At 61.5% G+C, this 22,169-nt stretch overlaps 2 protein-coding genes across 2 annotated transcripts in view; one reads left to right on the plus strand and one right to left on the minus strand.

Moving 5' to 3' along the window:
* HADHA (hydroxyacyl-CoA dehydrogenase trifunctional multienzyme complex subunit alpha) overlaps positions 1 to 12,006 on the plus strand; it is a 30,425-nt gene extending 18,419 nt beyond the window's left edge. The window contains exons 11-20 of the mRNA XM_041405609.1: positions 2,483 to 2,592; positions 2,854 to 2,988; positions 3,543 to 3,714; positions 4,777 to 4,863; positions 6,312 to 6,452; positions 7,642 to 7,710; positions 7,930 to 8,125; positions 8,462 to 8,576; positions 9,365 to 9,510; positions 11,471 to 12,006. Coding sequence (XP_041261543.1) covers positions 2,483 to 2,592; positions 2,854 to 2,988; positions 3,543 to 3,714; positions 4,777 to 4,863; positions 6,312 to 6,452; positions 7,642 to 7,710; positions 7,930 to 8,125; positions 8,462 to 8,576; positions 9,365 to 9,510; positions 11,471 to 11,616 — 1,317 coding nt within the window. The 3' untranslated portion in view covers positions 11,617 to 12,006. The remainder of the gene's footprint in view (positions 1 to 2,482; positions 2,593 to 2,853; positions 2,989 to 3,542; positions 3,715 to 4,776; positions 4,864 to 6,311; positions 6,453 to 7,641; positions 7,711 to 7,929; positions 8,126 to 8,461; positions 8,577 to 9,364; positions 9,511 to 11,470) is intronic.
* Positions 12,007 to 12,772: 766 nt separating this feature from the next.
* On the minus strand, positions 12,773 to 21,311 carry GAREM2 (GRB2 associated regulator of MAPK1 subtype 2). Its single transcript, XM_041405605.1, has 6 exons — positions 21,200 to 21,311; positions 19,688 to 19,828; positions 17,141 to 17,271; positions 14,484 to 15,596; positions 13,846 to 14,009; positions 12,773 to 13,739 (listed from the first exon to the last, which is right to left on the minus strand). The coding sequence occupies exons 1-6, from the start codon at positions 21,309 to 21,311 to the stop codon at positions 12,887 to 12,889; spliced, it is 2,514 nt and encodes an 837-aa protein (XP_041261539.1). The 3' UTR covers positions 12,773 to 12,886.
* Positions 21,312 to 22,169: the final 858 nt, after the last annotated feature.

Genomic DNA, 22,169 nt, shown 5'->3' on the forward strand with positions numbered 1-22,169 from the left:
CCTGGCAGTACCAGAGCCACAGTCTGGATGGCTGCAAGGTGGGAGCAAAAGAGGGCTTGGTCATGAGATCTCACACTTTTATAAATTTTAGTCCATTTGCATATAGGAGTTAACTGTCCAATTAATATCTTCAAGTGATGAAGTTTCATCCTCCTTGCTTGCTTGCCTGTCCTCCTCTTTTCACATTGTTTATGCTTTGAGCCTGAATTTGAAGAGGTTGTCCTTGAGTCTCCAACTGGAACAGGATTGTTTTGTCTTCACCACCCTGTGAAAAGATCCCAGTAACACTTAATATAAAGCTGCACACCACAACAGAACAGAAAAAACTTAAACCCCAAGGTATCAGGTGTAATCAGGGGATTTGTGTTTAACCACACCAAGGGTTCATCACAGCCTGCTGCCCATCCCATCCCACCCCTGCTATGGGCAGGACACCTTCCCCTTTTCCAGGCTGCTCCAAGCCCCATCCAGCCTTGCCTTGGGCACTTGCAGGGATGGGGGAGCCTCAACACAAAGCACTCACAGGCAGGGCCACTGTGGGTGGGTGATGCTGCTCCTCCTGGATGAGCAGAGCTGAGGTTCCACACCTCCTTCTGGGGGCTGGCTGGGGATGTTTCATCTCTCACTCCATGCTGGCACGTGGGCCTCGTGTCCTAAACACCATCCAGTCCTGCTTGAGCTTTGCTGGGACACAGGGAAAGCTGGAATAGGGTTTAATTGAGGGTGTAGGGCAGACTGTGGTGGGCAGGTCCAGGGCTGGAGCAGGCAAGTGTTCTCCCCAGCAGGGAGAACTTGTATGTGACCCATTTATCCCACACACACAAAGTCTTTGTTCTCCTCAACCATCCTCATCCCTCCATTTCTCTGCCATAATAAACAACCTATCCCTAATTATTTTTTCCTCACTGGTCCTCGTTTTGCCACTCTTGTGCTTAAATTTGTTATTTCTGGTGCCACAGAGGCAATTCTGGCTGTGCACAGAGTCACAGGTGGGCTTAGCTGACACTGCCAGCTCTGCAAGATTGAGTTCCCAGCAGCCCCACGTGCCCACCTGATTATCTCTGTAAGGTCACTGCCCCTTAAATGCTGGTGAAATCCATCCATCTCCCACTTCCCTGACGTGCTTTGTAACTCCTTTTGCTCCCTTCTGGTGCCAAGGCCTGGTCTGAGCTGTAGCTGTCACCTTAGCAGTGCCCTCCTGGCTGTGCCCCATCCCTGCTGGTTGTGCATTCCAGCCACGTTTGGTCTGGTGCTGAATAAAAGCCTTGGGATACTCTGTTCCTTGCAGCCAAGAATGAATGGGGTTTTTTTTTTCCCCAGAACAGCAGCAGGATGGAGATCTTCCCAGAACCCCTGAAGAATAATAAGTGTCAGTGTTGTGGCTTTTTTACTGCCTCCCTCTCTCCACCAGGACAGGAGTTTGCAGATTCTCTTCTAGGCTTGTTTTGGGTATTTTAACAGGCAAGGCAGTGGTGAAGGAAGGTGCAGCCTGCTCCAAACCTCATTCCCTGCTTTTTCTTGGCAGACTTGGCTCAGACAACTTTTGTTTTGTGCGTGCTTATGCTTTGTGTTCCTCAGAACATTCATGCTGAGTGCTGGGAGGTTATGCAGGCCTGAGATTTTGTTGCCTGTGATCTCTAAAAACAGGATCAGGCTGCTGCTGTCAGAGACCTGTTTGTAAGGATTTTTGATAAAAGCCTGAGGACAGGGTGCTTCCACCTGGATCTGTGGGAACAGTGGCCCCAGTTGATGTGGGATGCATGTGGGAGAGGAAGGGTCTCATGTCAGGGGAGTCCAGTCCTGTCACTGAGGAACTGGAATCACCAATCCCAGAATGGTTTGGGTGGAAAGGGACCTTAAAGCCCATCCAGTGCCACCCCTGCCATGGACAGGGACAACTTCAGCTATCCCAGGGTGCTCCCAGCCCCAGTGTCCAGTCTGGCCTTGGGCACTGCCAGGGATCCAGGGGCAGCCCCAGCTGCTCTGGGAATTCCATCCCAGCCCCTCCCCACCCTGCCAGGGCACAATTCCCAATTCCCCATCTCCCATCTGGCAGTGGGAGCCATTCCCTGGGTCCTGTCCCTCCAGGCCTTGTCCCCAGTCCCTCTGCAGCTCTCCTGGAGCCCTGCCAGGGGCTCTGAGCTCTCCCTGGATCCTTCTCCTCTCCAGGTGAGCCCCCCCAGCTCTCCCAGCCTGGCTCCAGAGCAGAGGAGCTCCAACCCTTGGAGCATCTCCATGGCCTCCTCTGGACTCTCTCCAGCAGCTCCATGTCCTTGTGCTGTTGGGGAGGAGGTGGTGGTGCAGGCTGTGCTGAGCTCAGAAGGTGCCTCTCCTCAGAGCTGGGCCCTTGTTCCTTTTCTGTCCAGGTTGCTCACCTGTGCTGTCACACAGTGCCTGTCTCCTCCCTTGCCATGTTTTTGTGTCCTGCCACTGAGAGCCGTTTCATGCCAACACCTCAGCTTCCCTCTTGCCTTTCTTCCAGAGCTTTGGCCAACTTGCAGTGACCAAGGAATCCAAGGCACTGATGGGGCTCTACCACGGGCAGGTGCACTGCAAGAAGAACAAGTTTGGGACACCTCAGAAAGAAGTCAAGTAAGTGCCAGTGTGGGATGCCTGAAGGAGCAGCTGGAGGATCTCTGAAAGGCTCCTGGGACTGAGTGGGCTGGAGAGCTGTGATCAGAGCAGAGGTTTCCAGCCTCCAGAGGCTGACCCACTGCAGTTTGGAGACCTCACTGCTGTGTGGCCTCACTCAGGTGGTGCCTGGGTGGATGACAGGAGCTGTGTGTGTCTGCCAGCAGTGATGGGACTTCACCATGTCCATGTTGAAGGTGTCCCCTTGGTCCTTCCCTGCAGGACTCTGGCTGTGCTGGGAGCAGGGCTCATGGGAGCCGGCATCGCCCAGGTTTCCGTGGATAAGGGCATCAAGACCATTCTGAAGGACACGGCACAGAAGGGTCTGGACAGAGGCCAGCAGCAGGTCTACAAGGGGTATGTGAGTTCAGGGGGTTTGCTCTGGTGGCGCTGGGCTGCCTTTAGTCACAGTTCTCCTGTGCTGTCAGCATCAGGAGCTCCTGACACTGCTGTTCTGCTGGAGCAGCCACTGGGTGTCACAGAAAAGCTTGATTTTGATGTTGTCCCCTGCAGTGTGCTGGGATATTGCTGTGGGATAGGCTCAGCCTTAGGTAGGCAGAGACCTAAGATTCAGCAGTAACTTCTAGAGCTAAAGAAAGAGTGATTCTGGCTGCCTAAAGGCAGGGGAGGCATTCCAGGGTTTTCTTCCTGGGTTTCTTTCCATGTTCTCCTGATTCTGCAGTATCAGTACTCAGCTGTGTGTCATCAGGAATGTCAGTGACCAGCCTTCAGGTCACATGTGGGAGCAGGACTGTCCTGTTCCCACGTGGAGAGAGGGGTCAGAACACAGAGTGACAGTCCTGCAGGGTCAGAGATGGAGTTTTGGGGGGAGACAGGAGGGATTCCCGTGGTGCACCTCCAGCAGCCTGGCTGGTCCACTCAGGAGCTGTGACAGAGCTGTCCTTCCCTAGGCTGAACGGCAAGGTGAAGAAGAAGAGCCTGACATCATTTGAGAGGGACTCCATCCTCAGCAACCTGATGGGCCAGCTGGACTACAAGGGCTTTGAGAAGGCAGACATGGTCATCGAGGCCGTGTTCGAGGACATCAACGTCAAACACAAAGTGCTGAAGGAGGTGGAGGCTGTGAGTATCAGTCCTGAGCAGCTCCTGGATGGGGGCCCCTGGCTGGTGGAGAGTCCTGGGCTGTGCTGCTGGGTTTGTCCCCTCCCCTTTGTGCTGCAGTTGGGTTCTGGGTACAAATCAGTTACACCAGGACATGGATGAGCATCCAGGGCAGCCTTTTTGTCCACTGGGAACACTCCCTGCTCAATTAAGGAATTGGTAGCTGAATGGGACATAAAAAAGTGCTCCAAAAAAAGCTTCCATTTGTCTGAGCACATTGATGTGACAGTGATGTCCTCTGGTATCTCCACACCTTGCAGTCCTTCACCTGCTGTCCCTCTGTTCTATTCAGGGGCACACTGGGGAAAAGGGGTGTTCCCTGCAGTGTCTCCCGTGGCTGCAGAGGCCTGCCAGAAACATGGGAGCTCTGGGACTGTTATTACAGGCCTGGGGAGAGTTCAGGGCAAGTCAGAGCTGGCTGACTTGAACTACTGCTTTCCAATTAGTTTCTAATGAGCAAACGCAGTTTGCCTCGTTAGCCAGGGTTCCCTGATCTCCCAGGGCTCTGCACAATCCTGTGTGCTGACACAGCCCCTTCCACCCCTCCCAGGTGATCCCTGCTCACTGTGTCATGTCCCTTGTCCCCTCCAGGTGATCCCTGCTCACTATCTCATGTCCCTTGTCCCTTCCATGTGATCCCTCCTCGCTGTCCCTTGTCCTCTCCCAGGTGATCCCTGCTCACTGTCCCTTGTCCTCTCCAGGTGATCCCTGCTCACTGTCCCTTGTCCCCTCCAGGTGATCCCTGCTCACTATCTCATGTCCCTTGTCCCTTCCATGTGATCCCTCCTCACTGTCCCTTGTCCTCTCCCAGGTGATCCCTGCTCACTGTCCCTTGTCCCCTCCAGGTGATGCCTGCTCACTGTCCCTTGTCCCCTCCAGGTGATCCCTGCTCACTATCTCATGTCCCTTGTCCCTTCCATGTGATCCCTCCTCACTTTCCCCTGTCCCCTCCCAGGTGATCCCTGCTCACTGTCCCTTGTCCCCTCCATGTGATCCCTGCTCACTATCCCTTGTCCCCTCCAGGTGATCCCTGCTCACTGTATCTTTGCCAGTAACACCTCTGCCCTCCCCATCAGCCAGATCGCTGCTGCCAGCAAGAGGCCTGAGAAGGTGAGTCCCCAAGGCCACGTGCCCTGCACAGAGCTGTCCATGGTGAGGTGGCTTTCCTTCAGAGACCTTCTGCTCCCTGCTCAGGACATGGCACAGCTCATCCTCTGCTCCCAGTGCCAGCTTTGAGCAAAGAGCTCATGATCTGGGGGCAGGTGGGAAGGAGGGGAAGGTGGATTCACTCGTGATCTGGGGGCAGGTGGGAAGGTGGGGAAGGTGGATTAACCCCAGGGGTGATGTTCATGGGGCAGCACACATCAAAAAGTGTTGGGGACAGAGAAACTGCAGAAGGTTGGAGCCAAGTGGGGCTCTTCTCCCAAGGAACAGGATGAGAAGAAATGGCCTCAAGCTGTTCCAGGACAGGTTCCTTTTGGTTATCAGGAGGAATTTCTTCCTGAAAAAAGTAGTCAGGCATTGGAAGGGGCTGCCCAGGGAGGTTTGGAGTCCCCATCCCTGCAGGTGTCCAGGGAATTCCTGGATGTGGCACTGAGTGCTCTGGGCTGGTGACAAGGTAGGGATGGGCTGGATGATCTTGCAGGGCTTTTGCAGCCTCAGTCCATCCGAGCAGGAGCACTGGTTCCTACATCCCTGAGGCAGCAGGGGACTGCCCTGCCAGGGTACCTGTGGTGCCTGTGAGTGTGAGGTGACCTGCTGGAGGCTCCTGTCACCCTGCTGAGCCTCTTCCTCATTTGCTGTGGGACCTCTGTTGCGTCCAAATTGCCAACTGAGCCTCATTTGTTCATCCTTGCAAATAACATCCTCTTGCTGTTTAAATTGCCTGTACAATGGCTCTTAGGGGGAAACTCATAGGAAGTCAGTTAACTAATTAGCACATTTTCTTTAATTAGTTTTGCAGCCTGCAACTCAGCAAGGTGCCTCTGACTTACGCAGGGCTTGGTGCCAAGTGTGGCTGCCAGGAGGCATGAAGGTGACACGCTGATGGCATGGTCACATTCACACAGTGAAGCACAGAGATAATCTGCACTTAAATGCTGTTCTCAGGGGAAGGCTGCACTTCCCTCTCTAATGAGTTCCTGGATAGAAGCCTTCTCGTGCTTAAAATCACTTCCTCACCAAAGACATTCACAGGCAGCACGCAGGGACTCCCTGAGTGCTGCTCCAGTCTGAGCCCAGCAGACACAGCAGCTGGGTGGGGCTGCCCTGAGCTCAGGTGCCCCACCATGCCCCTCATTTCCCTGGGCTTGAGCTCAGGGAATCCCAGGCAGATTTGGCTGAAGTGGTCCTGTAAAAATTGTACCTTCATCCTCAAAGGCAGGAGCTCCTGGGCATGTGCTGTGTCCTTGGGAAAACCAAGGAGAGAAGAGAATTGGAGAGCACTCATGTCATAGAGGGATGAGAGTGTGCTCAGGGCCTTCCCTCTGCACTCAGCTTGCCCAGCTGATTGCTCTGGGAGCCAGAATCCCTCTGAACCCAGCTCTTCTGTCTTCCAGGTGATTGGGATGCACTACTTCTCTCCTGTTGACAAGATGCAGCTGCTGGAAATCATCACCACAGACAAAACCTCCCAGGACACAGCTGCTTCTGCTGTTGCTGTTGGCCTCAAACAGGGCAAAGTGGTCATTGTGGTGAAGGTGAGGGGACACTGCACACTGCTGGGTAATAAATGAAAGGGTTTCTGCACTGAGGGGAGGGTGAAACGTGTGTGGACACATTGGCTATTCCTCTGAGAAGTGAAAAGGGAAGTCAGAAAGGGGCAAGTGCCCAGGTGATCCTCACATGTCCCTCAGAGCAAAAAGTGTTTCTGCACTGAGGGGAGGGTGAAACATATGTGTGGACACATTGGCTATTCCTCTGAGAAGTGAAAAGGGAAGTCAGAAAGGGGCAAGTGCCCAGGTGATCCTCACATGTCCCTCAGAGCAGCCATGGAAAGCCACCAGGCACACGTGCAGGGCCAGCACGAGGAGCTGGCACTGCTGCCCCACACAGCTTCCAGGGCATCCCAGACAGAGCAGTCTGCACAGGACTGTCACCACCTCAGCTCCCTGGCAGGCTGCAAGGACAGAGGGTCAGTGAGCAGCAACCCTCCTCTGCCTGGCTTAAATCTTAGGGGAGAGGGGCAGGAATACATGGAAAAGTGGATTTAGATTGGATATTAGGGAGAAATTCTTCCCTGTGAGGGTGGGGAGGCCCTGGCACAGGTTGCTCAGAGGAGCTGGGGCTGTCCCGCTCCTGGAATTGTCCAAGGCCAGATTGGACAAGGCTTGGAGCAACCTGGGGCACAGGAAGGTGTCCCTGTCTTTTTCCTGATTCCTGAGGTTGCCAGAATGCTGAGCATGTCTCTCTTGTAGTGCTGGGAAAACTGGTTTGTCACAAAGTGCTCTGGGCATCTCCAAACACCAGTGGGGACACGGTGCTGCTCCCCTGAGCCTCATCCCCACCTCAGCTGCCTCCCTGAAGGGCAGTTTGCAGCTCATCTCTTGCTTCCTGGCTTTGTGGAGAGCAGGAGAGGTGGGAGAACTGGCTTGTGTTGGTTTCCCTTGTGCTGAGCACCCTTTTCCTCACCAGCCTGTTGGGCTGGACCTGCAGGCAACTAGTTCAAATAAAAACACTGGGATGGGAACTTCCAGGGAGTAGGTTCATGGAAGCCTGCAAACACTGCTGAGCCCTACAGGGGAAAAAGAACCCCAAACCTATTCTAGCAGTCAGCACCATAGTGTAGGAGATGGGTTTTGGGGTGGCTGAAGTGCAGCCTGGGCTGTGAACCACAGTTCTGGTGCTACCAAGAACTCACCTGCCTCCCTGCTGCTCTCCTTTTCCCAGGATGGACCTGGATTCTACACCACCAGGTGCCTGGGGCCGATGCTGTCCGAGGTGGTCCGAGTTCTCCAGGTGAGCATCCCCCAAATAGTCATGGAAATTGCTTCTGCTTTGACCAGGGCTGGGGTGGGGTCAACCTGGCTGTGGACAGGAGAGGATGTGGGTCACCAACCCCGTGTTTTGTGGCTGTCCCCAGCCTGCTCTCGGCTCCTGTTTGCAGTCAGTTGATGGGGCTGGGCTCTCTGCCTCACCTCATCCTGAGATCCCATGGCTTCCCCTCCTATCCCACAGGAGGGTATTGACCCAAAGAAGGTGGATGCCATCTCCACTGCCTTCGGCTTCCCGGTGGGAGCGGCCACGCTGATTGACGAGGTGGGCGTGGATGTGGCCACGCACGTGGCCGAGGACCTGGGCAAGGCCTTTGGCCAGCGCTTCGGAGGGGGCAGCATCGACCTCTTCAAGCTCATGGTGCAGAAAGGCTTCTTAGGTGAGCTGCTGAGGTGTTCTCAGCTAAAGAGTGTCCCCTCTGCTCCGGTGGGGAGGCAACAGCAGGGGGCACAGCGCTGGGAATGGGGCAGGAATCCCTCCCATAGAAGTAGTGGTGCTGTTGGGCCTCTGGACCCAGAGAAAGGGCCTGGCACAGTGGCAGCATCTTGCCAAGGGGGAGCTGGGTCCTTTCCCTGTGCCCATGCTGAGGCAGCTGATCTGTGCTCTGAGGTGCAGAGTGCTGGGAGCAGGAACAGCAGGCACAAAACAGGATCCAAGGTGTCAGGAGGAAACAGGACACGTGCAGGAGCTGACTTGTCTGCTGTGATCCCTGCAGGTCGCAAGGCAGGGAAAGGCTTCTATGTGTACCAGGAGGGAGTGAAGAACAGGAGTGTGAATTCTGGCATGGATGAGATCTTGGAGAAGTTCAGGGTGCCAGCGAATCCTGACGTGTGAGTACCTGTGTGTGAGGGAAGGCTGGGGCTGGCTCCTGCCCTGCCCTTGTGCTCTCAGCAGCAGCACGAGGTGCATCAGGTGGCATTGAGGGACATGGTGCTCCAGGGCTGGAGCCCCTCTGCTCTGGAGCCAGGCTGGGAGAGCTGGAGGGGCTCACCTGGAGAGGAGAAGGATCCAGGGAGAGCTCAGAGCCCCTGGCAGGGCCTGAAGGGGCTCCAGGAGAGCTGCAGAGGGACTGGGGACAGGAGCCAGGGAATGGCTCCCACTGCCAGAGGGCAGGGCTGGATAGGAGATTGGGAATGAGGAATTGTTCCTTGGCAGTGTGGGCAGGCCCCTGGCACAGGGTGCCCAGAGCAGCTGGGGCTGCCCCTGGATCCCCTGGAAGATCCCTGGGGCTTGGAGCAACCTGGGACAGTGGGAGGTGTCCCTGTCCATGGCAGGGGTGGCACTGGATGGCTTTAAGGTCCCTTCCATCCCAAACCATTCTGTCATTCCATGGCATTGCTGAACACAGAAGCTGATCAAGCCTTTGCTTTTATTCCAAATCCACCTGGACACAATCCTGCATGCCACACTCCAGGAAACCTGCTTGGGCACAGAGGGTGGACTAGAGGAGCCCCAGTGGTCCCTTCCAATCTCAGCCTGGTTCTTAGTGCCTGCTTCAGGACACTCACAGAGCTAAGCTCTGATCCTCACATGGTCTGGGACATTCCCACCCCTGTCCTGGCTCCGTGTCCCACCTGTGTGCTGTCCCTGCCCAGCCCTCACAGCCTGTGTCCCACAGCTGCTCCGACGAGGACATCCAGATGCGCCTGGTGACGCGGTTTGTCAACGAGGCAGCCATGTGCCTGCAGGAGGGCATCCTCAGCAACCCCGTGGAGGGGGACATCGGGGCTGTGTTCGGCCTGGGCTTCCCCCCCTGCCTGGGAGGTGAGTGCTCTGGGCTGAGCTTCGGGCTCCAAAGCTCCTCGTGGGCTGCAGCCACGTGGCAAGGCCAGGTTTGAGCTGCAGCCTGAGGAAATGGCCTCAGGCTGCATCAGGGAAGGTGTAGGTTGGATATTGGGAATAATTCCAGGCTGTCCAGCAGTGGCACAGCTGTGCAGAGCAGGGCTGGACACCACATGCCTGGAGGGATTCAAAAGCCCGTGGGTTAGTTGTAGTCTTGGCACTGCTGAGGGATGTTTGGACTCAATAGTCTCAAAGGGCTTTTGCCCCCTAAATAATTCCTTGATTCTGATGCTGTCTCTTCCCTCTGCTGCTGGAGTTCACCAAGGGCTCTTGGATCTAAGTTGGTGCTTCTGCCATGTGCCTGGTGCTTTCTCTCCTTGAGCCATGTTCAGACTGAGGGAGCAGCTTCTTACAAAGGCCTGGAGGGGCAGGACAATGGGGAATGGCTTCCCATGTTTGGACAGGATATTGGGAATTAGGAATTCTTCCCTGGCAGGGTGAGCAGGCCCTGGCACAGGGTGCCCAAAGCAGCTGGGGCTGCCCCTGGATCCCTGGAAGCACCCAAGGCCAGGCTGGACACGAGCTGGAAGCACCCTGGGACAGTGGGAGGTAGTGAGACTTGGCAGGGTGGGAATGGATGGGCTTTGAGGTCCCTTCCCACCCAAACCATCCATGACTCTGTGATTATCAGTGTCCCAGCTTGTCCCCAGCCCTCCCCAGCTCAGGTGAGCAGGGAGCAGAGTCCCTGATGAGGGACTGGGGGGGTCTCCTGTGGAGAAGGATGAATGGGACAAAGCCGTTGCTTCTGGATGCTGGGACCCTTCCAGGCACCTTGGTGCTTCCCTGTCACAGCTGTGTCCCTGTCCCCTCTGTGTCCCTGTCACTGCCATGTCCCAACTGTGTCCCTGTCCCCTCTGTGTCCCTGTCACTGCTATGTCCCAGCTGTGTCCCTGTCCCTGCCGTGTCCCTGTCCCCACCTTGTCCCTGTCACAGCTGTCCCCCTTTCCCCACCGTGTCCCTGTCCCTGCTGTGTCCCTGTCACAGCTGTGTTCCTGTCCCCACCATGTCTGTGTCACAGCCATGTGTCCCAGCTGTGTCCCTGTCACAGCCGTGTCCCTGTCCTTGCCGTGTCCCTGTCACAGCCATGTCCCTTTCCCCATCCCCATCATGTCCCTGTCACAGCTGTGTTCCTGACCCTGCCGTGTCCGTGTCACAGCAGTGTGTCCCTGTCCCAGATGTGTCCCTTTCCCTGCCATGTCCCAGCTGTGTCCCCGTCCCTGCCATGTCCCTGTCCTTGCTGTGTCCCTGTCACAGCCATGTCCCTGTCCTTGCCGTGTCCCTGTCACAGCCATGTCCCTTTCCCCATCCCCATCATGTCCCTGTGACAGCTGTGTCCCTGTCCCCATCACCACCGTGTCTCCGTCCCTGCCGTTTCCCTGTCACAGCCGTGTCCCTGTCCTCACCGTGTCCCTGTCACAGCCGTGTCCCTATCCCCACCGTGTCCCTGTCACAGCCGTGTCCCTGTCCCCACCGTGTCCCTGTCACAGCCGTGTCCCTGTCCCCATCCCCACCTTGTCTCCATCCCTGCCGTTTCCCTGTCACAGCCGTGTCCCTGTCCTCACCGTGTCCCTGTCACAGCCGTGTCCCTGTCCCCATCATCACCGTGTCTCCATCACTGCCGTTTCCCTGTCATAGCCGTGTCCCTGTCCCCACCGTGTCCCTGTCACAGCCGTGTCCCTGTCCCCACCGTGTCCCTGTCACAGCCGTGTCCCTGTCCCCATCACCACCATGTCTCCATCCCTGCCGTTTCCCTGTCACAGCCGTGTCCCTGTCCCCACCGTGTCCCTGTCACAGCCGTGTCCCTGTCCCCACCGTGTCCCTGTCCCCACCGTGTCCCTGTCACAGCCGTGTCCCTGTCACAGCTGTGTCCCTGTCCCCGCAGGTCCCTTCAGGTTCGCGGACTCCTACGGCGCCCGGCAGCTCGTGGACAAACTGCGCAAGTACGAGGCCGTGTACGGCAGCCAGTTCACACCGTGCCAGCTCCTGCTGGACCACGCCAACAGCCCCAGCAAGAAATTCCACCCCTGAGGTGGCCTGGTGACACCCCGACAGCTCCTCCAGCCAGGCCCTGGCTCCCCACAACACCCCATTCTCCATAGGTTAATCTCCAAAGCTCCCCGGGGAGGAAGGGAAGAAAGGAAGGAAAGAAAGAAGAAAGGAAGGAAGGAGTGGGGCAGGAGGTTGCCTCATGGCTTGTAGTCATTTCAAGTGCCTTACCAGCCACTGTGTGTTGGGAACGTCCGTCCCATGCCAGCCTGGGCCTGGGGGCTCCGTGCTGGGGGAGGGAATTCCTCTGCTGCCTTTGCCTTCATGCCGTGGCCTCCAGAGCTCCCAGTCTGGCCAGTAGCATCCAGCTTGTGGCTGGAAAGGCCTTGTCTTTCCATCAACATCCACCAAAATAAAGCCCCATCTCCTGGGTTTGGACTCCTGCTTCTCCTCCCATCCCCCTGAGGGAACAGCTTGAGTGGGGATTGAGTGGTCCAGGCAGTGCCCTGGGGTCCTGTCCGTGGAGGGGCAGGATGGCAGCAGTGCAGGACAAAGCAGTGTCACCTCTGCCATTCCTCATGGGCTGTGAGGAGCCCCTGCCACTCAGGGACTGTGAGGAGCCTCCAGCTCTCTGCCACGGGGTGATCCTGGCAGATGGACCTGCCTGTAATTGCAGATCGAGCAGCCAAAGGCCAGAGGGCCCCCCCGTGGGGAGAGATCAAGTTAAACTAAAAGGCTTTAAATCTCTGGGCACCTGTCACTGGCCTGGCCCCCCCCTTCCCTGGCTTCCTTTCCAGCTTCCAGCCATTTTCCTGCTCCCTGGCAGGCCTTGGGCCATGGCTGAGCCCTGCTGCTCTTCATGTCACCTCTCCCTGTCTTTCAAAGCTCCCAGACCAGAACTGGGCCAAGACATCATCTCATCTGCCTCTGCTGAGTGCTGGGGGAGGCATGGGGCTGGTAATCCCTTCCCAAGACATGGGAAGGGTCTGCAAGGTGGGGAAAGACCCCTCAGAGCATCCATCCTCCCCCCTTCCCCTCCTCCCCAAGCAAGGGCCTTCTCTGGGGGCTCATTACTCTCCCGTACATTTATTATGCTAATCCACAAGGATTAAGTTAAACCAGTCGACGCAAAATCCAGTGTTTTCCAGCCCGTTGGGGCCAAAATTACTGTCCAGTGTTAAAAGGGGAAAGGGGGGAGGGCTGGGCAGTGGGAGAGGAGAACCTGCAGCATCAGAGAGGGACGGGAGCGGTGCCACCCAGAGCTCCAGGTGACTTGGGGACCCCCCCAGTGCAGGGGGCCCCCGGCCTGGCGCTAGATCTTGGGGCGCCAGCCCTTGATGAACTGCATGATCTTCTTCACCTGGAGCTTGGTGAGGCGGAAATCATCGGCCAGGATCTCCTCGCTGAGCTGCACGAAGATGCTGCCGTCGATCCTCTCGCGGGCGAAGAAGCTCACCACGTCCTCGGAGAGGCCGATGAAGCGCAGGCACTTGGACACCTCCTCCAGCGACAGCGCCGACAGGTCGGCGGGGGGCAGCCAGGCCGGGCTGTCCCCGCCGGGCCGGGGGGCGCCCGGGGGTGCTGCCCCGTCGCCCCGCGCCACCGGCGGCACCTCGATCACCCCCTGCGCCAGGTACACGCGGGTGACGCCCTCGGCCCCGCGCAGCACGGCAGGGGACAGCGGGGCCGCCCCCCGGATGACGATGCCGTCCCCGTCCAAGCCCTTGGGGGGGCGAGGGGGTGCCGCCGGCTCCTCGGCGGGGGCGAAGGGCTCCGGCGAGGAGGAGGAGGAGGGAGCGGCCGGGGCCGAAGGCGCTTTGGACCACTCGGGGCTCTCCGGCCACTCCGCCGGGCCGGCGAAGGGGTTGAGAGCGCCGAAGGGGGCGAAGCGCTTTTGGGGGTTCGGGGGCTTGAGGCGGGGGCAGCTGCGGAAGGGTTTGAGGGGGGGCTCGGCCCCCAGCAGAGGCGTGGAGCAGCCGCTGCCCGCCCCGGCGCCCGGCTCGGGGAACGCCCAGGGGTCGGACCAGGAGCTGGGCGCGGGCTGGGCCGGGGGCAGCGGCCGCCCGGGGGGCTCGGAGGCCTTGCAGTCGGCCCAGGTGCAGGGGTAGCAGTACAGCGAGTACGCGTCCGGAGAGGGCGAGGCGCTGCCGCTCCGCGGGGCCGACCTACCGGGGCGAGGGCACTGTCACCATCACCCCGGCGCGGTGTCCCCATCCCCGGGTTCCAGGTACCCCCCCCCACACCCTCTCCAGAGTCCCCGGAGCCACTCACCCGTCGTGGAGCCCCGAGGAGTAGTAGGAGAGGCTGGGGCTGGGCGAGGGCACGGGTGCCAGCTTGGGGCAGCGCAGGGGGGCCGGGGGGCTGCAGGGGGCCGGGGGGCGGCTGCCCCGGGGCGGCACCGGGGGCGCGTTCAGCAGCCGGCACTCCTCCTTCACCTGCAACGGGGCAGCGCCGTCAGGGCCCCAGCGGGAGCTGGGGATCCCCGAGGCTGGAGGGGGTGATGGGGGCTCGGGGACAGCCGGTGCTGCCCGGCCGCAAAGCTCTGCATGGGGAGACTTGGGGCCCTCCTACCCCGTGGTGCGAGGAGACTAAAATATTGGGTGAAATTTTGTGTAGGGAAGGCCAGAGGATCTGGGTACCCCACGGTTTTGGGAGCTTGAGGTACCCGCCGGTGCAGAGAGCCCTGGGGAACGGGGGGTGCCGCGGTACGAGGGTGTCCCCAGGATCGGTGATGGGCAGCCCTGGGAACCGAGGCTGGATATTTGGGTGACCAAGCAGGAGGGACCCCAGGGCCAGGGGACAGGGAGGGGATCGGGCTGCCCTGCCACGGCGCTGGCCTTGCCACGGATTGGCTGCCAGCACCCCGGCGATGCCATTCCCCATCCCTGGGGACAGGACCGGGCTCTTACCGCCTCCGATTTGGGTGGCACGGGGGGCGGGGTGTCCCCGCGGGGCTCGTCCCTGTCCCCGGGGCGGTGCGGGGAGCCCAGCGGGGTGACAGCCCCGAAGGAGACGAGGTCGGGCCGCACGCCGCTGCTGCCCAGCTCGCAGCAGCCCTCCGGGCTGGGATTGCTCCACAGCTCCTCGTAGGGAATCTCCAGCGGCTCCTGAGTCCTGAACTCGGGCTCGGCCCAGTCGGGCGTCATGTACTCCCGCTCGGGGTCGGGGAAGTCGGGCAGCGGCGGGCGCGGGGTGCCCCCGCCGAGGCCCCGCGGTCCCTGCCGGCGGGCGGGGGGCTCCCGGGGACCCCCGGAGCCGCAGGCACAGAGCGAGAGGCGCCGCAGGGGCTGGCTGAGCTCCTCGCGGCCGCAGGCGGGCAGGCAGAGCCGCAGGCGCCGCGGGCTGGCGCATTCCTCCAAGAAGTCCGGCTTGGCCTCTCGCACGGCCCGCGAGTACTCGTCGGGGTTGAAGCGGTCGTGGCAATACGCGGCGCTGTCCCGCAGCAGCTTCTCCAGCTGCGGGTCCCCGGCCAGCAGCCCCTCGGGCAGCTGGAAGCGGGGCATGTCGGTCAGCAGCAAGAAGTGGAAAGGCACCAGCTCCTCCCGGCGCAGGATGCAGCACAGCACCACCGTCTTGGAGATGATGCTGACCAGCTTGTAGCAGTGGCCCTCGCGGATGGCGTGCAGGTCGTAGGGGTTGCGGGCGGGCCGGCTGGGCACGGCCACGTTGACGGGCAGCCTCACCTTCTCGATGATGCTGCGGATGGTGTGCTCGCCCTCCTGCAGGCGCAGCTCCAGCGGGCTGCGCGTGCTGAAGCGGCCCTTGCACTGGAAGGGCAGGCTCAGGCTCTCGTTGGTGCGGTGGTTCATGCAGATCAGGCACGGCATCTTGCCCTTCGCCTGCCGCGCGCCCGCCGCCGGCGCCGCCTTGCCCAGCTTGCGCAGGAGGGTGTTGAAGCGCGACTTCTCCTTCACCGTCTTGGCGCACAGGATCTCCGCTTGCCCCATCAGCGTCAGCTCGTCCCCCGCGTTCAGCGTGAAGTTGTAAACCTCGCTGTCCTCGCTGAACTCCCCCGACACCACCTGCCCGCGACAAGCCCCGACGTGGCACCCGCTGCCCTGCCCTGTGCCCCGACACCCCAACACTGCCCCTGATGGCCCACCAGCACCCCTGACACCCCAACTCTACCCCTGATGGCCCGCCACCATCCCTGACATCCCATCACCATCCCCTGGTGTCCCACCACCATCCCTGAGACCCCAACACTACTCCTGATGGCCCCCCAGCATCCCTGACCCCCCAACACTCCTCCTGATGGCCCACCAGCACCCCTGACACCCCAACTCTACCCCTGATGGCCCGCCACCATCCCTGACATCCCATCACCATCCCCTGGTGTCCCACCACCATCCCTGAGACCCCAACACTACTCCTGATGGCCCCCCAGCATCCCTGACCCCCCAACACTCCTCCTGATGGCCCACCAGCACCCCTGACACCCCAACTCTACCCCTGATGGCCCGCCACCATCCCTGACATCCCATCACCATCCCCTGGTGTCCCACCACCATCCCTGAGACCCCAACACTACTCCTGATGGCCCCCCAGCATCCCTGACCCCCCAACACTCCTCCTGATGGCCCACCAGCACCCCTGACACCCCAACTCTACCCCTGATGGCCCGCCACCATCCCTGACATCCCATCACCATCCCCTGGTGTCCCACCACCATCCCTGAGACCCCAACACTACTCCTGATGGCCCCCCAGCATCCCTGACCCCCCAACACTCCTCCTGATGGCCCACCAGCACCCCTGACACCCCAACTCTACCCCTGATGGCCCGCCACCATCCCTGACATCCCATCACCATCCCCTGGTGTCCCACCACCATCCCTGAGACCCCAACACTACTCCTGATGGCCCCCCAGCATCCCTGACCCCCCAACACTCCTCCTGATGGCCCACCAGCACCCCTGACACCCCAACTCTACCCCTGATGGCCCGCCACCATCCCTGACATCCCATCACCATCCCCTGGTGTCCCACCACCATCCCTGAGACCCCAACACTACTCCTGATGGCCCCCCAGCATCCCCTGATGGCCTACCCCCATCCCTGACACCCCAACACTACCCCTGACGGCCCACCAGCATCCCCTGACATCCCACCACCATCCCCTGGTGTCCCACCACCATCCCTGACACTCCACCACCATCCCCTGACATCATCCCACCATTATTCCTGATGTCCCACCACCATCCCCTGACATCATCCCACCACCATCTCTGGTGCTCCACCACCACTCCCTGCTGTCCCACTGTCCTCTCCTGATGTCCCAGCCCTGTCCCTTGCTTTCCCACGCTCCCCCCTTTATTCCCCCCACCCTGCAGTGGTGTCCTAGCAATTCCCCCAATATCCCACCACTCACCCCTGGTGTCCCCCAACCTTCGCTGTCCCACCGTCCTCTCCTGATGTCCCACCAACCCCCAAAGTCCCTGTCACCTCACCCCACTCCCCTCCTGCCCCACCCCTGCCCTCGGTGTCCCCTGCCATCCCACCAGCACTCACTGCTGTCCCACCAGTGTCCCCCTCTGCCCAGCCCCGTGCCCTGCTGTCCCCAGGACCTTCACGCTGAAGGTGATGGCCTCCATGACGAAGATGCGGTCTGGGAAGATGCTGGCCACCTCCTCCACGCTGTTGAAGTACTGCACGGGCTCGCGGAGGTCCCGGTCCTGCTCCAGCAGCTTGAACTTCCCTGAGGGGACCCCCGAGGTGAGAGGGGCCCGACCCCTCACAGGGACCTGCTGTCACCCCCCCCTGGGGCCAGCACAGCCCTTCACAGGGGACAGCCACCCCTGAGGCAGCCTGCGGTCCCCACCACGTCTTTGGGGACGCTCCTGTGGGCTTTGCCAGAGTCCAAGCGCTGCAAGGGGACCCCAAAGCATCTCCTGGCCCCCCACTCCCCCAACAGCCACTGGGGGGTTTCTGGAGGGGGGGACAAGGCAAGGGGTCCACGGGGTGTCCCAGCAGTGCCACTCGGCACCCCCAGAGCTGCAGGGACCCCCAAAAGCGTTCCTGGGAGTGCAAGAACATGCCCAGAGCAGCCCGAATCATCAGGGGTGCCCATTGCCCCCCAGAATCCCGTCCCAGCTCTGCCAGGGCACAGTGACCCCACGGCTCGGGTGGGAGAGACACTGGGAAGGGAACCGGGAACGGGAACAAGGGAAAGGAGGAATGGGAATGGGGAAGGGCAGGAATAGGAACGGGGAGAGGAGGAATGGGAACGGGGCAAGGCAGGAACGGGAACGGGGAGAGGAGGAATAGGGAGGGCAGGAATGGGAACGGGAATGGGGAGGGCAGGAATGGGAATGAGGAAGGCAGGAACGGGAATGGGGAAAGGAGGAATGGGAACGGGGCAAGGCAGGAACGGGAACGGGGAGAGGAGGAATGGGAACAGGGAGGGCAGGAATGGGAATGAGGAAGGCAGGAACGGGAATGGGGGAAGGAGGAATGGGAACGGGGCGAGGCAGGAACGGGAACGGGGAGAGGAGGAATGGGGACAGGGAGGGCAGGAATGGGAATGAGGAAGGCAGGAACGGGAATGGGGGAAGGAGGAATGGGAACGGGGCGAGGCAGGAACGGGAACGGGGAGAGGAGGAATGGGGACAGGGAGGGCAGGAATGGGAATGGGGAGAGGAGGAATGGGAACAGGGAGGGCAGGAATGGGAATGGGGAGAGGAGGAATGGGAATGGGGAGGGCAGGAACGGGAGCGGAGAGAGGAGGAATGGGAATGGGGAGGGCAGGAACGGGAACCAGGAACGGGGAGGGCAGGAATGGGAGTGGGGAAGGCAGGAATGGGAGTGGGGAAGGGCAGGAGTGGGGAGAGGCAGGAACGGGAACGGGGAAGGCAGGAATGGGAATGGGGAGAGGAGGAATGGGAATGGGGAGGGCAGGAACGGGAACCAGGAACGGGGAGGGCAGGAATGGGAACGGGGAGAGGAGGAATAGGAACGGGGAAGGGCAGGAACGGGAATGGGGAAGGCAGGAACGGGAACGGGAAGGCAGGAATGGGGAGAGGCAGGAACGGGAACGGGAAGGGCAGCAACAGGAGCGGGGGAGCTGCAGCCCCAGCGAAGCCGCCGCCACCGGCATCCGCTGCCGGGCACGGACCTGAGGGGAATATTAATTTATTAATTCCCCGCCCGTCCTGCCGGCGGAGCTGGGACACCAGAGCTCCTCGCTCGGCTCGGGGGCACCGCGGCTGGAGCCGGCTCAGCCCCACATCCCGGGGCAGCGCCGGGCACGGCCGAGCCCCAAGGCTGTTAACACACTGCCCAGCCCCCTGCATCCCCGCTGGGACCGGTGATTAACCCCTCCCCCCCTCCATTTCCCATTATTTATTTATTAGCAGGACTCATTACCGCCACGGAGCACTTAGAGGGGTCATTAAGGCTCTGGCGGCTGCCGGCAGAGGCAGCTCAGCACCTTCGTGTGCACTGCCGGCCCCAACCCGGCCCCATCCTCATCCTCATCCCAGCCCAGCCCATCCCATCCTCATCACTCTCCCTGTCCCCATCCCTTCCTCATCCCTGTCCCTTTTCCCCATCCCATCCTCGCCTCTCCCATTCCCAGCTCTATCCCGTCCTACCCCAACCTCATCCCTGTCCTTGTCTGCATCCCATCCCATGGATCCGATCCCATCCCATGGATCCCATCCCATCCCATCCCATCCCATCCCATGGATCTCATCCCATGGATCCCATCCCATCCCATGGATCCTATCCCATGGATCCCATCCCATCCCATGGATCCTATCCCATGGATCCCATCCCATCCCATGGATCTCATCCCATGGATCCCATCCCATCCCATCCCATCCCATGGATCCCATCCCATCCCATCCCATCCCATGGATCCCATCCCATCCCATCCCATCCCATGGATCCCATCCCATCCCATCCCATCCCCAACCCTGCCAGTCCCCTCTGCAGCTCTGCCAGGGGTGGGGGCAGCCCCCAAACCAGAGCATCTCCTGCCCCAAACTGGACCTTACTGGAGCAGCCCCAGCGGGCGGGGGAAGGGAAGGGGAGGGGGGCCAGGTCCCGGCTCTGCTGGCCCAGGGACGCCATTCCCGTTGTCGCCGTCGTCCCCAGCCCCGCCCCTCCCCCACCTGGGTACTGGAGCGGGATGTCGATTTTGGGCCCGATGACGTAGTGTCCCTCCTCCAGGCTGTGGGCTGTCACCGTCGTCCACTGCCGGCACGAGTGGACCAGAAGCACGTCCTGGGCTGTCACCCCCTCCACGCGCTCACCTGCGGGGGGACAGGGTGACAGGGCTGTCACCACTGCCACCGCCAGCCCCCTCCCCCCCGCCCCCCGGCGCCGCCGGACGGACAGACGGACGGACGGAGCGAGGGATGAGCAGGTGCCGCTGCCAAGAGCCGCCAGTTGCCCAGGAAACAATTTCTTTGTCCCCCCTGAAAAGCTGCAGCCGCCGCAAACAAGAAGTTTATTGAGTCGGGGCCGGCGCAGGCCCCCCCGGAACCCTCCAGAACCGCAGCACCCCGACCCCCCCAGCACCCCCTGTCTCTGGGGGACACGGCCAGGCCGGGGGTCCCTGCACCCCACACTGCCCCATCCCCTGCTCCCCCCTCAGCCTGAGCTGGGGAGGGGTCACAGCCAGGCCCCCCCGGCCAGGCCGTGTCCCAGAGAGGGTGGGGAGGGGACACGGTGGCTCCCAGCCCCCGCCAGCCTGGTGCCAGCCCCTCCAGAGTGTCACCCGGGAAGGGTGACAGTGGGGAAAGGGCCGGGCCATGGCAGGGGGGAGTGGGAGCAGCCCACAATTCCCCCCCTCGCATCCCCGCGGGGCAGCAGCCCAGAGACCCCCTGAGGGTCCCCAGCCCCCCTGAGGGTCCCCAGCCCGCCCTGAGGGTCCCCAGCCCCCTCTGAGGGTCCCCAGCCCCCCCTGAGGGTCCCCAGCCCCCCCACCCGGAAGGATCCGGGACAGCAGCTTGGTCTCACCTGCCCCCAGCCTTCCTCCCTGGCTCCCTCCTCCTCCTCAGCACTCCAGGCTCCTTCCTTCTCCCGGTCCCTTCAGCCTCTCCCAGCCCCACTCTTCACCCCTCCAGCCTTCCTCTCTCCCTCCTCCTCACTTCTCCAGTCACCATTCCTCCTCTCACCTCTCCACCTTTCCCGTCTTCCTCTTCATCCCTCCACTCTCCATCCCTTCCTCCGAGCCTTCCTCCCTTCCTCCTCCTCACTCTCAAGCCTTCCTCACTTCCCCGTCCCTCTACCCTCCGCCGCTCCCTGCTCCTCATCGCTCCGGTCTCCCTCCCTCCTCTTCCTCTCCCCAGACTTCCTCCCTCCCTCTTCCCGGTCCCTTCGTCCTTCGTCTCTCCCTTTCCCTCATCACTCCAACCTCCCTCCCTCCTCGTCCTCACTCTCCAGCCTTCCTCCCTCCCTCCCCATCCCTCCGCCTTCCACCCCTCCCTCCTCCTCATCACTCCATCCTTTCTCCCTCCTCCTCATCACTCCAGCCTCACTCTCCGTCCCTCCATCCTCCCTCCCTCCCCTGGTCCCTCCAGCCTTCCTCCCACCCTCCTCCTCCTCCCCATCACTCCAACCTCCCTCCCTCCTCCTCCTTGTCGTCCCTCCAGACTTCATCCCCCCCTCGCCGGGCTCACCCTGCCCGAGGCAGACGAGGGTGGGCAGGCGGCACTGGCTGACGATGGCGTCGAGGGGCAGCGCCGCGGGGCTCCAGCGGAGCCGGGCCAGCCCCGCCGCGAGCTTCTCCATCGCATCGCGGCTCAGGCCGGCCCCGGGCCGGGCTCCATCGCCGCCGCCGCCGGGCCCTCGGGACCGGGCATCCCCTCGGGACTGGGCACCCCTCGGGGCTGGGCACCCCCTCGGGGCCGGGCACCCCCCGGGGCCGGGCACCCCCTCGGGACTGGGCACCCCCCGGCGGGGCTGCTCCGGGGGTGTCCCGGGGGGGACGCGCTGCCCTGCAGGGTGGGGGCGGCTCCGCCCGCGCCCTCGGGGTTCGGGGGGCTCAGTCCCGGCTCGCCCTGGGGGTCCGGCTCTCTCGGGACGCCGCGGGGACCCTTCCCCATCCCGTCCCGCTACTGGGAGCTGCCGGGGGGTCCCAAACGAGAGCTGCGGGGGGCACAAGGGACCAGTGGGGCACCGGGGGGACCCCGATGCCACCCCACACCTCGATGTCCCGGCCGGGACCCCCGCACAAATGGCACCGGGAGAGGGGGCCGGGGACACCACAGTTAAGGGGGACCCTCGGCAGCGACATCAGCGTCACCCCGAGCGGGGAATCCGCACCCTGGGGACTCCCGGCCACCCTGAGCGGGGGACACCGGGCCCGGCGGGTCCCCGCACCCCTCGGTCACTCAGCCCGGGGGGTTGCAGCCCGAGCCCCCCCTCCCCGGTCCTTTGCTGGCTGCATCCCGACTCCGCTGGAGACTGGGCTGAGGAGGATGAAGGAGGGGAGGAAGCCGCAAGTGCCCGGCCCTGGGAACGTGTCACCGTGTGCTGTCCCCTGCCCCGTCACTGTCCCCCTGGCCAAGCACAAGGGGAGGCTGCTGGACAGGGCGGAGCAGGGATGGGATGGAGCAGAGGTGGAACAGTGAGAAGGGTGAAGCAGGA

The sequence above is a fragment of the Onychostruthus taczanowskii genome, unplaced genomic scaffold (assembly GCF_017590055.1).
Source record: "Onychostruthus taczanowskii isolate IOZ18803 unplaced genomic scaffold, ASM1759005v1 scaffold238, whole genome shotgun sequence".
NCBI classification, from domain to species: Eukaryota; Metazoa; Chordata; class Aves; order Passeriformes; family Passeridae; genus Onychostruthus; species Onychostruthus taczanowskii.

What these genes read in the sequence shown, in the direction of transcription:
- GAREM2 (XM_041405605.1), bottom strand. Translation starts at nt 21,311, where the DNA reads ATGGAGAAGCTCGCGGCGGGGCTGGCCCGGCTCCGCTGGAGCCCCGCG. An exon ending in CATCCCGCTCCAGTACCCAG is followed by an intron (nt 17,272 to 19,687) that starts GTGGGGGAGGGG and finishes GGGTCCCCTCAG; the next exon opens with GGAAGTTCAAGCTGCTGGAG. An exon ending in TCCTCGGGGCTCCACGACGG is followed by an intron (nt 13,740 to 13,845) that starts GTGAGTGGCTCC and finishes TCGCCCCGGTAG; the next exon opens with GTCGGCCCCGCGGAGCGGCA.